The 17500-nt window shown below is 33.6% G+C and overlaps 1 protein-coding gene across 1 annotated transcript in view; it reads left to right on the top strand.

Annotated features, from left to right (window-relative positions):
• The window catches only part of LOC137643264 (restin homolog), a 48776-nt gene extending 37271 nt beyond the window's left edge, over positions 1-11505 (top strand). Inside the window, exons 2-3 of the mRNA XM_068376104.1 lie at positions 10373-10517; positions 11445-11505. Coding sequence (XP_068232205.1) covers positions 10373-10517; positions 11445-11505 — 206 coding nt within the window. The remainder of the gene's footprint in view (positions 1-10372; positions 10518-11444) is intronic.
• The last annotated feature ends 5995 nt before the right edge of the window (positions 11506-17500 follow it).

Raw genomic sequence — 17500 nt, forward strand, 5'->3', positions numbered from 1 at the left:
GGCTCCCCCCTTCTCGCAGGCAGGGCAGGGCTCCCCCCTTCCTGCGGGCAGGGGGGCTCCCCTCATTCCCGCTGGCAGGGCGGGGCTCTCCCCTTCCCGCTGGCAGGGCGGGCTCCCCCCCTTTCTGCTGGCAGGGCGGGCTTCCCCCTTTCTGCTATCAGGGCGGGGCTATCCCTTCCCGCTGGAAGGGCAGGGCTCCCCGTTAAAAAATCTGAAAAATACTGTAATTATATATATATATATATATATATATATATATATATATATATATATATATATATATATATATATATATACTATATATATGCACACAGATATATATGCATATACATATATCTACATACATAGTTGTCGTAAAGTTTGGAGTATTGGCAGTAGCCTACTAGACACAGATCCCGATATAACAGGGATAAATTGACTCTCAAAGGGCATATGACAAGCAATAATCTAAAAAAAAAAAATCAGAATCTTGATGCTGGAATTTTCAGCACAGTTTGAGGGCTCTATGAGGGTTGGTTCTTCATGTCGCTTTCTCCGGTAGTATGGTGGAAACTCTTATACTGGACTTTTGAATCTTCTCAGGAATGGGTTCAGTCATACGAGGGACTAATTTCAGGCCATCATCTTTACAGAATCTAAATTCTTCCATGTAGATTCCAACTGTGCTTTGAACTGATCCAATTCCATAAACATCGGACACCAGCTGATCAAAGTTGTCTCGGTCGCCATGAAGAACTGTTCCCTCCGGTTGATCCTTAACCACATCACTATTACTGATTACTGAAACACTTTCAACCATGTATATGCCAGGACTGTTTCCAATTCAAAAGAAAAAGCATAGGACTCATAATTAGCTAGTTTGTTTAGGAAAGTAGTTGATTGTTTAGATTTTAAGAGATGGCGGAGTGTCATACATAGTAGGATATACGTTTTCATCTTTCACTGTCCACCTGTTGCTGCTTTACACATATCTTGACTAACTGTTAGTACTAATATTCATTCTCGATCTGATGGGTCCCTCTTACCACACATTAGTGTACATACAAATTGTAGAACATAAGCAGGAATTTCCTATAGTGGATAAGGAACGTCATTAGATTTGGTGGGCCACAGAGGTGTCTTGGTTTCTTTGAAGGCATTGAGTAATCTCGTGTAAAGCTCAAGACTAACTTCTTTGATCCAGTCATCATCTTACAAATCATAAGCAGAAAGAACAATTGTTATTAGTGATTCCAAAGATTTACAAAATATCAGGGTGTCTTTATATGGGGATGATCAGAAGTCAATGCTGTCTTTCAGGTCAGAACAGTGTTCAATCTCCAACCTGAGATTGATTAGTTATTTCACAAGCTTGTTCATTTCTAAATGACAAAATTTTAGAACCCGATCTTTGTGCTGAACTTTTTTTTTTATATAAAATCAAAGATGAGAAAATGCTTTCTCTGTATTTATAATGCAATTTGTAATTCCAGATTAGTTATTTTTTCCTATGAGTACTTCGTTTGCAAAGAGAAATATGTTAAAATCAAGATTTTTTTTCGGTTTCTCTGTGTACATTTAGTATTACTTTAGAAATACATATTATACTATTGAAATGTTTGCTTTTTAAATATGTTTTTTGATATATTGCAATAGTCCTTGCAAAATCTTCTGTAAGTCTGAATATGTTTGACCGCCCATATAAAGGCTCAATGTAGATTTATGTGAGGCAGAGTTGAGCGTAGCGTGAAACAGGCGGTTTTGGTCCCCTATGTGAGAACGGCCCCGAGTTGAGAGTGGTCGCTATGTTCTTGACATAGCCCAAGACATAGGTTATCAGGAAATGTGAGTTAAAAAGTTAGCAGAAAATATCCTGGGGTGGTCCTGGCACCCGGCCTACAAGGATTACTAAATATTCTAAACACCATTGAACAATGGTGTCAGTTACTTAAATCATGATTATGAACATGGAGTTTAATAAGCGTCAGGTTTTTTTCCATCAGTTTAGGATAGAAGTCAGATTCTGAAGTACAAACATGTGAACAATTTTCAAAGTAATACTAACCTGAAGGGCTTAAAATAACTTCCTTAGAAATAACAGGTCTCCAAAAATTTGAAAAAAAAAAAAAACTCAAAATTTAATTCTTTTAACGATATTAGATGGGAGACTGCCTGTTTCTCAAATTTTTTAAATATTGGTTTCATCCTATAGCCAACATGAAATAACATCACGTTGCTTCTGGTCTCCCTTTGGACATATACTGTATATCAGAGAAATCAGTAGGCTAATATCACCTAATATCAAACCAAAGAAAGGTAAATTCCAGAGAAACCAATATTTTCAAAATCACTATTGATAGAAAGGCGATCAGATATAACCAGGGCAATCTATCTAGGTGCCATGTCCTGGACGTGGGCTGTCAATTGCCTCCACCTGGTTCTGTCTCCAGCTGCCACATTCTCATTTACATCTTCCAGTAAGCTGTCCAAAATCCAGGGTAATAAAACTAGAAAAATAAAAACATGTACCGTAAAAAAGAAACGATACAATACGAACTGAAAATGCTAAGCTAAATAGGGAGAAAAACATTGCTTACAACCTTTAAATTAAGTTCTTTAAAGCGCACCCACCCCTTGCCCCATTGGTAACATATTCTAGATAGCTTTTGTGCATTTGTTTACGAACTCTGGCCAAAAATTAGTTCTTATTCAAATATAATTCTGTTTTATCTATTGAAATCCTTGGTGTCTTGTTCCTTAAAAATAGCGTGACTTTTTTTTTTTTCTGTCGTTTCACAAATCTCACTATAAAGACGTAGCGCAACAGATTATCGGTAACTAGATAATACCAGCTTAGTTAGAAATGAAGTTTGTAATTTTCTCACTGAAATGGATAACGCGGAGTCAAGCTACCAACTAATCATAAAGAGTTCATCTGTAACATAACTGGTATGGGATGAACATCTTGGGGCCCCCAATCTTCTTTGACTCTCACTATTCTCTCCCTCTCACCTCTTCTCGCTCTCACCCCTTCTCACTCTCACCACCCTCAGACTCTTTCACCCCTTCTCTCTCTCTCTCTCTCTCTCTCTCTCTCTCTCTCTCTCTCTCTCTCTCTCTCTCTCTCTCTCTCTCTCTCTCTCCATAATAAATGATAAAAGATAGCGTCGAGTATATATCCTCCACTTACATAAAACTCAATTTCAAACTAAATATCATCTTGAGAAACATTACAAGTTCCATTCTCTCAAAACATAATATCCGTGAAGTGAATCTTTATATCACAAAGAGTTGAAATTGTTGAAAGACAAACAGGCAAGAATGGAAGTAATAATGTGGTTTCTGGAAGGGTTACAAGATTTCGGTAGGTTTGGATAAATGGATAAATTTCAGGAATTTAGAAGGTAAGAAGAACTAATTGCGTTTAATAAATCCAAAGAAATATCTTGCAATTCCAAATTATAAAAGGGCTCAGTGCGCGGGCCAATACTCACCTCGACAGAACTCTCTCAAAATTTACGTTTTGGTCCAATTATTATTATTATTATTATCATTATTATTATTATTATTATTATTATTATTATTACTATTATTACCTCCGCCAAAGAGGGCATGTTTTCACCTCTAGCTATTTGTTTGTCACCAACCTAACTCAAAAAGTTACGAGCGAATTTTGACCAACGTACTGCAAATATATTAAAAACGATGTATTCAGGCCGAATCTCTCTCTCTCTCTCTCTCTCTCTCTCTCTCTCTCTCTCTGAATGTTATTCAGGCCGGTATAACTCATGTATGATGTTTTTTTATTATTATTATTTTACATCGAACCATATCTGAAAATACTTTTCTTTCATCGGTGACTTGAACAAGACTAATGTCGATATAATCTAATGTAGTTGTTAACGGAAGGAATTGTTTAGCTGCAATACTCCGATAATTTCTACATGATTTTTCGGATTCATGATATATATATAAATATTTATATATATATATATATATATATATATATATATATATATATATATATATAGTATATATATATAATATATACATATATATATACACACACACATATATATATATATATATATATATATATATATATATATATATATATATCCATATATATACACACATATATACATATATATACATATATATATATAAATATACATATAAATATATATATATATATATATATATATATATATATATGTGTGTGTGTGTGTGTGTGTGTGTGTGTGTTTTCAGTATTTGCAGTGGATATTAGAAACGTCAAATGATAAAACATGATGAAATATGGCAACTCGATTTGGAAAATTTTAATGCTTTCACTAGCAAAAACTGTCTTTGATTCGCTAAGGTTGGAGAAGGCTCCGCCAATTTCGTAGAAGTAGTAAGAAGGGCAACACCTTGTCTGTTTTGTCATGGGAACACTAGAGACATCTGACGAAAGATTTCCCCCGAGTGTCGGCGTTCTTTTTATTTTAACTGTACATCGGCAGGTTATAACAAATAACATGAAAATATATACATCTGTCATAAAGGTGGCCCTGCCGACAAAAGAAATTAAGTCGATATAAAACCTCTGCATTAATAAAAACAATTTTAAACTAACGTTATCGATTGGCAAAACAAATTGAAAGGTGTACGAAAAAGATCTCCGATGAAAAGCGGTAGAACTGGCATAATGCAACCTTAATAAATGAAGGGCTTCAAATTTGCAATAAATTGCTATTGATAACAAAAGTAAACAATAAAAGACACACAAACTATTCCTTATGAACAGATATGACTGTCGAGTAAAAACAGGAATGACCCGGTATTAATACATTACCAAAAGCCAAAATCAACGGGCGGAAATTACTTTTCCTCTGCGTCTAATAGGAAACCTAAGTTTCGCGAAGAAAATTAAACAAGCGACGTACAATACAGCAATCAACTGACTGCAGGAACTTCCTATGGAACTGGTGCAATAAAGTAAGGCGGAGTCTAATACAGGGAAAAGGGTCAAATAATAAGATCAGGGAGAAATTGGCATTAAAAAAGACAACCTAAAACAAGGTTATTCTTTAACGACCTCATCAACATGGCATAGAATCGACGCCTTAAAAAAGAGAGAACAACCTCTGCTACGGTGCGTAATATTACAAAATTACTGCAAATAGTGCCGATAATAGACAAACACCAAATTATGACAACCAATGCTACAAGTCTCCACAGCATTTCCGAATTTTGTAAAGTGAAGGGTTTTGATTAATGGTCGAGGTCGTCTGTTTGGATGGTAACAACTACTCAGTCATCATGGGGTGACTGAGTTCCTTGCTCACCGCGAACAATTATGCTCGTTCAGGGACAATGTAACAGGGCACTAATGCAATAACAGGATTTCTCACTAAAAGGCCTAAGGATAAAGAGAAAAGAACAATTTTTTCGTGTGGGAGCATAAGCAAGAGATATTAAAATTTTAGGGAGATACCGACACAAAATAATAACAAATATCTAAAAAATTACCACACACTTTACTAAAAAGCAGAAAAGCAGACAAAGCAATGAAATCAGTTATAAAATAGATTATTATTATTGAAAGGTATGAGATTATCCAGCCTAATGAGTCGAACTCTATTCTTAAAGAACTGACCCAAATAATTTCATGAGGTTATAACATAGACGATACCTTATATTTCCTACGACCTTCCTCACACCAAACGACATCAAGGTCATTCATTGAAGGAACGACCCAAGATTTTATTGGAAGACGGAGGATTTAAGAAAATCATCATCTCCTCCTACGCCTATTAACGCAAAGGGCCTCGGTTAGATTTCGCCCGTCGTCTCTATCTTGAGCTTTTAATTCAATACTTCTCCATTCACCATCATCTACTTCGTGCTTCATAGTCCTCAGCCATGTAGGCCTGGGTCTTCCAACTCTTCTAATGCCTTGTGGAGCTCAACTGAACGTTTGGTGAACCAATCCAAAAGCAGTATTTAATTAAATGCCAGAAAAAAAATATTTCATTAGTAGTAATAATAAAGTAGTTTCCACAAAAAAAAAAAAAAAAAAAAAAAGACTTTAAAAGAATTGGCATCACATTTAAGTTGATTCTTTATTTTGTTTGCAAGATCATGTGAAAAAAAAATTAAAGAAAAGTGTTTCATGTTATTATTTTAGCATCAACGTTAATCGAGCCCGAATCAAGATCCGAGGTTTTTTTCTTTATTTTTTATTTACTGTTTTTTCTCTCTCTGTGTAATTGATAAATTACAACTGTTTGGGAAGGAAATAATTCTATTACGTGAATTAAATGAACAATTATGATAATTATACAACTCGTGACATGGCATTCATGGAAGGATAAGAAATATTTCCAAAAATACACGAAGCTAGAAATTTAAGAAAAAAATGAATAGCACCAAAACTTAAATTACAGAATATGCATTGTTATTCATTCACATTAAAAAAAAATCTAAGAATACCTATAAACACTGAAGTACAATCTCAAGGAGTTACACGATAAAGAAAAATATTACTTTGTAGCAAATTAAGCTACCGAGATAATTCGTTACCTGTGGAGATAAAGCACTACAAAGGATCTCCTCTTGACGAACAAGAGGTGATAAAAGGAACCGACTAAAAATACAGGTAATACTTGTCTGAATATATTACCATCTATGGATATAAGCAGCAGTTTACACGAGAAATTACCTCTTCAAAAATAAATATTCAAACACTAACTGAATATTATTTTAGTTTGTGAGGAAATTTGTGATTCTTGCATTGTATAGTTCCGTAGTTGATTCCAGACTACGAGCATGCTTTTGTAACTCCATTTTGTTCCAGTTTCCTGGATACTTATAAGCTTTGTTTTCTTCGGGCCTAGCTGTATAGAGAGAGAGAGAGAGAGAGAGAGAGAGAGAGAGAGAGAGAGAGAGAGAGAGAGAGAGAGAGAGAGAGAGAGAGAGAGAGAGAGAGGTGTTACCGAAACCTACAACCCTCTTACGCCGTTGGTAAAAGAAAATACGGGGGATTTTTATCAACTTAAAGGCGTTGTCAATATTGCATGCATCACTAATACTTGACCTGACAAAAATTTTTAAGACGGCTTCATTCTATGAAAGATAGCAATAAGTACTCTCCCAAGCGATAAGAAGTTACTACGCATTCTTTTGAGTTTGACTAAAAGTATATAATGAATAAAAACATATAACGAAAAAATGCCAAGTTCAGTCTATTACAATGTAACGGTAACCATAATGTGTAGCCTTGCAAGCAATGCAGGACGATGATAATAATAATAATAATAATAATAATAATAATAATAATAATAATAATGATGATGATGATGATGATGATGATGATAACAGTTCACTCTTGCAGCAAATGTTTTTATGTTGAACAGGCTGGCATAAATCTCTTTTTAAAGTTTATATACGAAAGATCTGTTTTAATGTTGTTACTGTTCTTAAAATATTTCATTTTAATTTTTCATCACTTCTCATATAGTTTATTTATTTCCTTATTGCCTTTCCTCACTGGGCTATTTTTCCTTATTGGAGTCCTTTGGCTTAGAGCATCCTGCTTTTCCAACTAGGGTTGTAGCTTAGCTAGTAGTAGTAGTAGTAGTAGTAGTAGTAGTAGTAGTAGTAGTAGTAGTAGTAGTAGTAATAATAATAATAATAAAAGAGTGATACGATAAAATAGTTGGAGACAAATAACTTATTTACTTTTTGTAATAATGCAATAAATCGACGAATGAAAACAGTAATCTTTTACATCACTGATCTCTCCTCAATATGTGTATATATATATATATATATATATATATATATATATATATATATATATATATATATATATAATGTATAAAAGTTACATGTCATCTAATATTTTTTGGATATTTTGGTCAAATATAGGTCAAATTAATAATAAATAATGTATATGAATGCAGATTTACTATAATAAGAATTAAAAATCAAAACCGCAAAATAAATTAATCAAAAATAGAATTATGCGTTGGCTCAAACCTGAACAAATTCTATTAAAACCTTTTTAATTTATTTATTAATTTCCTTGAAGAACTTACTTCCTTTTCTATTTTTCTTATTTACAAAACTATTTGATAATAAACAAAATAACTAAATCAAAAGATAAAACCCACAATATTTGGCAATATTGCAGCTATGTAGCTACACCCTTTCATCCTAGACTACATTTGAATGTTTTTGAGTTTATCTATCAATAAAAATAATGGCTTCATCCACTTTTTATCCAGTTTATCAGATGTTACTGGCCATTGTTATTTATCGGTTAGGAAATTTATTTGCCGACAAACATCTGCCTGACAAAAAAAAAAAAAAAAAAAAAAAAAAAAAAAAAAAAAAAAAAAAGCTGAATGGCTCAGATCTCTTTGAAGCGGCTCTCCAAACCTATCATGATTGGCCATTTTTATTCAGGGAAGGCGTTAATATATTTTTGGTAACTCTCCTCAATTTCGTCTCGAGATCAAGGGGTGAACGACCTTACAAAAAAAAAAAAAAAAAAAAAAAAAATGTTGCAAGATGCTTGACTGCATTTGACCCCATCCGTTACAGACTATTTAAAAGTACAAACATTTCCGTATTCATTTTGATTCAGCTTTCATATATATATATATATATATATATATATATATATATATATATATATATATATATATATATATATATATATATATATATATATACACCATCAACCGGAGATAGTCCACTGCAGACTGCAGGACAAAGACCTCGGACATGTTGGTATTGGATAGTAGGTTGGACACAACACCAGCCACCCTTTGAGATATTACAGCTAGAGAGTTATTGAATCCTTTGAGTTGCCAGACTACTACATTGGATCCCTCTCTCGATTACGGTTTTTTTTCATCTTTGCCGACACATACACAGAATAGTCTGGCCTATTCTTTACACATTCTCCTCTTTCCTCATGCACTTGACAACACCGAAATTATCAAACAATTCTTCTTCTCTCAAGTGCTTAACTACTGCACTGTAATTTTCTAGTGGCTACTTTCCTCTTGGTAAGGGAAGAGACTCTTTAGCTATGGTAATCAACTCTTCTAGGAGAAAGACAGTCCAAAATCAAACCATTGTTCTCTAGTCTTGGGTAGTGCCATATCCTCAGTACCATGGTCTTCCACTGTCTTGGATTAGAGATCTCTTGCTTGAGGCTACACTATTCTATCTTGTTTTCCTTCCTCTAGTTATTTTGAAGTTTTTATACTTTACATATGAAAGATTTATTTTAATGTTATTGTTCTTAAACTTCTCTTGTAGTTTTTCCTCATTTCCTTTCCTCACTGGGCTATTTTCCCTGTTGGAACCCTTAGGCTTATAGCATCCCGCTTTTCCAACTAAAGTTGTAGCTATGCAAATAATAATAATAATAATAATAATAATAATGTCCTTCTATTTAAGGTCTTTCTATGCCAATCTATACGATCAAATTTTCTTAGCTCGTGTTCTCTTCCTTCCCCTGCTTCGTTTGCGATCTCTAAGTACCCATTCTGTTATTCTTCTTGTACACCTGTCATCTGTTATTCTCATTATATGTCTAACCCATGTCGTTTACTTTAGTTTGCTCTCGTATCCATGTTGCTCTTTTGTCTCTTACTGTTATTCCCAATATTATTCTTCCATATCTCTATGAGTTGTAATTAGCTTATGTTCTAAGGCTTTAGTAAGGCTCCAAGTTTCTGATGCATAAGTTAATACTGGTAGGTCATCTGAATAAATACATTTCTTTTTAGAGAAAGTAGCATTTTAATTTTCATAATCTCATTTCGTTTACCAAAATCTCTCCATCCCATGCTTATCTTTTTTTTTTTTAATTTCGGTCTTATGTCCTGGGGAAATAATTACAGTCTGTACTAAGTACCTATATTCATAAAAAAATCTCTAGAGGTTCGTCCATAACCCTTATTTGTTGTCTGTACTTTCATTGAACATCATTATATATGTGTATATATATATATATATATATATATATATATATATATATATATATATATACATACATATAATTGCCTTTTCCATTTTTTAGTAATTTAGACAAAGGTCCACAAGAGCATCTCCCTTTTATAATGGACAAAGATCTTCGCTACTTATCATCTTGATTGATTTGATCACCTGTGCCATGCATTTGATAGCTTCAGCTTAACTTTTCAAATTTAACAAATATGTACCGAGAATCGAGTACGTGAACGGACAAAGCTGTTGGCGAATTCTTTCAAATCTCTGGATATATTACTTTATTGCAAAAATATATATTTGGCAATCGCTTTTAAATTGCTCAGACAATTTTTTTCAGAATATATATTTCTCTTTTAATAATGTCTACTCTTCTTTGTAGGTTCTCTAGCCAATCCAGTGGATGAAAATACCATCCCTCATTCGGAGGTCATGATCAAGGAAACCATTCCTTACTCCTTTCATGTGATGTGCAGGATCTGTAAATACACATTCATCGCCATCAGGCCCAACCCAATTTACATTTGGTAATTTCTCAATATTAGTACCTTGAGTATTACACAAATTAACGTTTGTAGGACTCATTCATTATTTTCAGACATTGCAGGAAAACCTGTAGTTTTGATCTCCTTCATTATTTATATGAAAAGAGGGTAGTTCTGTTATGTTAGCATCAAAACTCTATATGTTTCCATGAACTAAACAACCATTGTCTGGCCCTCCCTGCTCCTAGCTTGGGTGGAGAGGGGGCTTTGGCACTGATCATACGTATATGTGGTCAGTTTCTAGGGCATTGTCACTATTTCTTGCTTCTTCCATACATGAGCGGAATTTAAACCCTTTATACTAACGAGACCTATCATAACGTACGTGGCTCCTTGTTTTAGTTTAGATGATAATATCCTTTTAGCTCTATTAGAATAACAGCCATAACTAGCACAGTAACAAGAGGTTTTAAAACACGAGAGCGACAAAGCTAATATCTTTGAAAACGTAAATTTCCCAAATAGTTAACTACAACAAGAAAACGCCTCACACTGAACATCTACTTGTTTATAAGGAAAAGCGTATGTCGAAAAACAATAACTGATAATTAAGAATAAGGAAAAAAATGAAGATATAATCCAGACAATGGATTACGACACGGTTTAGAATTCTAGAACGACTGGAATTCCTGACCAAGTTCCATCAAAACATCAGCATAATTCCTCGTCACGTGAACAATGAAGAAAATAATCTATATTTTGTTTGCTTCGTTTAAAGAAACCATTCCATTAATAGTGCACGGTACATCTTTAATACCTGAGCAACAAACTCCTGCTCTTTCAAGTATCACATTCATCAAGTTGTAATCCTTTCTCACAAATATATTCCATTACTAAAATGCCATTAAATCAAGGTAATTCCTAAATGTTTAATATGAAAAGAGAATATTAACCTCTAATATTCTGTAGCCATTATAAGATGCCATCAGCATCGCTAACTACAACCATAACTTGGAGAGTCTCAGGTTGAACGTGAAAAGAATGACTGGATTAGTGTGATTTTTCATATATATATATATATATATATATATATATATATATATATATATATATATATATATATATATATATATATATATATATATATATATATTTTTTTTTTTTTTTTTTTTTTTTTTTTGCTGCTCTGAAATTCTTACTCTCCACGCGTATAATTTAGAAGTTATTTCAACACACTTAATGGCTTGCCTGTGACCCTTAATGTTGTGTTATTTATAAGATTGTGGAATTGTATAACATGCAAAAATATATATATATATATATATATATATATATATATATATATATATATATATATATATATATATATATATATACAAGTCACTTATCACCCTTCATTGGGGAAAGAAATAACCAATTTCAGCTTCCTTATTATCATCAAAACAACAACCGAGTTTAAATATTTCTGAGCTGTGTTTATCTATTACCATAATATAACAAGTGAATGGTCTCTTTATCAATGTTGCTTGGGTATCTGTGCTGGCCAACCAAGAGCCAAAACTAGTTAAAGTCGGTCAAAAAGAAAAAAAAACAGATTTTACGGCAATATAACCAGCGTATGAAAAGAATTGTTCTATATACAAACAATTATCATACCAGCATTGAATATAGATAACAGACACTGTTTGTCTACTACATGTAAAAAGTTAATAGCCTATGTCATTTTTAATACAAACATACAAATATAAGTGGGAGAAATGACGCTGCACGTTTGAAAAGCCTTAAAAATCCCATTCGAAGGCTATCATACAATCAGAGAAGTAAATCAGCCATTTTCCTTTTTGCTCATCTCATACTATGGAAAATATTTCTATATCGCAACGTTTTCCTCTTCCCATGTAATGATTATAATTTCATATATGATAAGGAGTTTGTACTTAGTTTAACACAGTATGTAAAGGAATGAAGGAAACGCCTCAAACTTGGAAACAAGAAAAATGAACCATCCAAAACCGTTTAATCATTTAGCCATGCCACTTACTGGTAGCACTTGATAAAGAAAATTCCCATGGTATTTTTCTAATGGTCTGTAATAATGGATTAAACAAATTTACAGATATTTTCCCCTGTTGGAGCCCTTAGGGTTATAGCATCCTGCTTCTCGAACAATGGTTGTAGCTTAGCTAATAATAATAATAATAATAATAATAATAATAATAATAATAATAATAATAATAATAATAATAATAATAATAATAATAATAATATCAAACACTCAAGGCTTACTTGCAGTATTAAAGATTTGATTATTAACACCACATTAAATATGATATGCAACATTTGGGGATGGAAAAAAATTAAATTTTAACATCATATCAAATATTCACCATACTGTGTTATGATCATCCAAATTGTATGTATATTAGCCGTAAACATTTAGTCTATGCATGTCCATATTTACTTTCACAGGTCACCAAAATTCAAAAGGTTATAAAGTTTGACCTCTTGGTCACAAAAACGTTTTTACCCGACCCGACAGATTCAGATTGTGTTCACCTCTTACTTTTTACCATCAGGTGCGCTGTGGCACAAATGATAATTGGCACTCAATATTTTCTAAAAGTTGCATTCCACTTTAAATTAAAACATACAGTGTTTACGTATTAGGAATATCTGAGATAGTCAAATAGTGTTTGCAACAAGAGTTTCTAAATTCCACAAGTGATATCCCAGATGTAGTAAGTAGCATGTTTGTAAAGTGCAAGTCTCTCAACTTCTAATGACAATGTGACAGGGCATAAGAGTTTACCTTTGTCATCTGGCATCAAATGGGTACTAGCAGCAACCCCGCTTTCCTACTTTTAGTTAATAAACTTGTTGGTGGAATATTTCATACTTGTGCATACACCTGATTCCAACAATCAACCAACCAGTTCGTCATATAATTCAATAAAATTATACTGGATCCAAAAACTTCTCGACCAGAGTAGTTTATTTCAGGATAAATCTTGTGCCTAAGCATACAATTCACCATCGTCATATATGAGAGTTTCTGTTGAGCAAACATTGATGCTGGAGCCGATTGATGCTACTTTACAGGTTAGTTTAAGTCAATGGTAAGAACGATGGTAATTTCCATCAACAGGTTTAAAAACTCTAAGGACAATATCCATAAATTTTTAGTCACTTTCAAGCAGCGGTTCGCCAGAATGCATATCACATGTACCAATTTTCGCCTTTACTACTTTTCAAAAGAAAAAGAAAAATACGTATGAATATACATCTACACACGCTCCCATGACAGGTCTGTAGGTACTAATGACGACTTTGGGAAATGTTGCTTCTGGTCTGTCCGGTAATACTTCGACATTTTCTATATCTCCCAGTTTTCTTTTCATCGTAAACATAGTAGGACCATTTAAGATAAAAAAAAAAAACATATACCTACAGCATAACTCTCAAGTTCTAATGCTCTTGAAAGATAGTCCCATGATTGACGGTCTCTTGATGAATTTAACAAAAGGCATTTGTAAAACTACCGCTAGAGAGTTATGGGGTCCTTTGACAGGCCAGACAGTAATAAATTTGATCCTTCTCTCTGGTTACGGTTAATTTTACCTTTGCCAACACATACATCGAAAAGTCTGGCCTATTTTTTACATATCCTCCTCTGTTCTCATACACCTGACACAATCTCTTCTTCATTCAAGGGGTTGCTGCACTGTAATTGTTCAGTGGCCACTTTCCTCTTGGTAAGGCTAGAAGAGACTCTTTAGCTATGGTAAGCAGCTCTTCAAGGAGGACACTCCAAAATCGGACCATTGTTCTCTAGTCTTGGGTAATGCCTTTTAGCCTCTGTACAATGGTCTTCCACTGTCTTGGGCTAGATTTCTCTTGCTTGAGGGTACACTTGGGCACACTATTCTATCTTATTTCTCTTCCTCTTGTTTTGTTAAAGTTTTTTTTATAGTTTATAAGGGAATTATTTATTTTCATTACAATGTTGTTACTGTTCTTAAAATATTTGATTTTTCCTTGTTTCCTTTCCTCACTGGGCTATTTTCCCTGTTGGATCCCCTGGGCTTATAGCATCCTGCTTTTCTAACTAGGGTTGTAGCTTAGCAAGTAATAATAATAACAATAATTTTTAACATAAATGCCTCAGCAATAAAGTAGAAATAACCAAATGAAAGGCACATGCCAGGCTAGGAAAGTCCATTTCAACTGGAATCGAGCTCCGATAGAAGGCATTGGATTGGCAGCATTAGGTAACCGACCCCATAATGTAAGGATGACGGTGGGAAAGAAGAAGAGCTTAGATTTATATCCTTTCCATAGTTTCATTATGATTACTTCAATAGTAAAAGTGACATTTCAATAGAAACTGTCACAGTCTGTGTTGTTCTTGATGAAACCAATTTTTTTTATTATTATTATTATTATTATTATTATTATTATTATTATTAATGGTTAATGATTAATGATTAATGATTAATGATTAATGATTAATTATTATTATTATTATTATTATTATTATTATTATTATTATCATTATCATTATTACAAGCTAGGCTATAACCTTATCTAGAAAAGCACGAAGCTATAAGCCCAAGGGTTTATATTTCAAGAACAGTAACAACATTAAATTAGATCCTTTACATATAAAGTATAAAAAATTGAAAAAAATGGAGGATGAGAAATAAGATAAAACAGCATGCCCGAGTGTACCCACCAAGCAAGAGAACTTCAATCTAAGACAATGGAAGGCCATGGTAAAGAGACCATAGTACTACCCAAGACCAGAGAACAATAGTTTAATTTGGGAGCTGCTTATCATAGTTATAGTCTTTTCTACCCTTGGCAAGAGGAAAGTAGCTACTAAACAATTACAGCGCAATAGTTAAGCCCTGGAGCGAAGAAGAATTGTTTGGTAATCTCAGTGTTGTCACGTGTATGAGGACAGAGGAGAATGTGGTAAGAATAAGCCAGACTGTTCGGTGTATGTGTAGGCAAGGACAAAATGAACCGTAACCAGAGAGAGGAGTCTATTGTACTGTCTGACCAGTTAAATTACTCAATAACTCTCTAGCGGTAGCATCTCAACGGGTGGCTGGTGTTCTTGCCAACCTGTTGTCCGTGGGAAAACTTTCAGTGGAACATGAAAGTGTCAATTCATTTGTCTCATTTGTGAATGTATAAATTTAGAAACAAGATAAGGATTGGATACGATGTGATTGTGATGTAAGCTATACCTTACGATTGCATCAGTGATAATATCATAAAGCAAATGACATGGCCTAAATGCATTAGTGAAGTATATTTAACAAGGATAAAAAATGGTATGATGACTAATGACAAGAGATAGGACTTGAGTTATTGTTGAAATGGCTGAACTAGAACATTTACAAGAATAACCGTCCATATCTGTAGATAATCTTGCAAGGGTCACAGAGTAGAATTGAAATGAGATAATTCTATAAATAAATTTGAGTCATTGGATGTTGATACTAGAATTGATAATAGAGCGTTAAATGAATTACTGTGTATAACAATAATGAAGAAGTCTGCTTCTAAGATGGAATATGTAACATACGCCAAAATAGTTGACAAAAAGAACCTGTGTCATGAAGTCTTCATAAGCTCCAGGTAAAATTATTATGGAAAAAAAGATGAGGTCGCCAATGAGCTTCAAATTTTACAAATGTTACGAATTTTATTGGTAGAACTAACAGAATATTATTTAAAAATAGTTGGCAATAAAAATAGGTACAGCGAAAAGGATGACGTGGTTAATTGTTTGTTGACAGAAAGTGTTATCAACCATCAATCTCTAGAGTAGGGGAGATGATAAGTATGGTTACTCAAGAAACCTGCAGGAGGTGGCACTGTCCCATTCCAAATCATACTAAAACGTGATCCTGAACTTCGAAAAGCCATTGATGATAATGGTGATAAAGTTGCTACGATAGGACATAGGACACGATAAACGTGATAAAGAACTGATATCCTGCATTTATTGTCCGTAATATGGTCATACTAAGAAAAAAAGGTAAATTCAAAATGATGACAAAATTTGTGGAAATTGCACGAAAACGAAAGACCGTGTTTCGGACTATGGCATCGTGTATTTAAAGCTGAAGACAGAAAAAAAAATCATAAACATGATGCAAAGTTTCAGATGTGAAATGAAAATAGTAGCAGCCATGAATAGCATACTGATCATAGAGCCAAATGATATTTTAAACTGTCAGTTGGAAACGAGTAACTGTAAATTAATATTCATGTGTAGTTTTTTTTATATAATATTATTCGTGGCTTTGGTAGCTTTGAATTAATTTTTGATGGTATTGACTGTCTTTCCGTAAAATACTTTCAATGAGAAAGTGCTCTTGTCCTTGCACATGATGCTATTTTGAATTTCTTGAATGAAATACGGTGCGACTCCTGAGGGTAGTTTACAAATACAAGTATAAAAATAAAGAGGTTCCAGCTGAAGCCCTTTGTGCGAACACAGGACCTGTTGAAGAAGCGAGAAAACAGTAAAACAGTAGCAGAAATACCAGTGGGACTAGGCCTGTTCGTCTTAACAGCATTAGCGGTGTTGCTCGTTCTTACAACCGGATTGATAAATTTATACAACATCACAAAACAAATGAATCCACTTAAAAAGAACTAGAACACGAAGCATCCTGCGCCATAGAAAGACCATCTTTATTTCAATTTGAACACAGGAAGACATTAATCAACCTGCCATTGATCAAACTAAATATTACTGGTTTCAATCCTTTGTCAGAAGATTTTGTTTACTTCCCTTAATGTTGCTGACACCGTCTCATGATACAAAATCAATCGAGTTTAGTGAGAAGAACAGTTTACAGAACATTCTTGGTTCTAGTAATCAACATTTTCTGCAAATGTCTTACGTAAAACCAGGATTTTTTTTCATCCACTAATATCACCGTGTAGAGGATCTCTTCCTGGCGTAAAGATGAACTGCAATGTTGCAAATGCAAATGATATTAACA

Source organism: Palaemon carinicauda, chromosome 6 (genome assembly GCF_036898095.1).
Source record: "Palaemon carinicauda isolate YSFRI2023 chromosome 6, ASM3689809v2, whole genome shotgun sequence".
NCBI classification, from domain to species: Eukaryota; Metazoa; Arthropoda; class Malacostraca; order Decapoda; family Palaemonidae; genus Palaemon; species Palaemon carinicauda.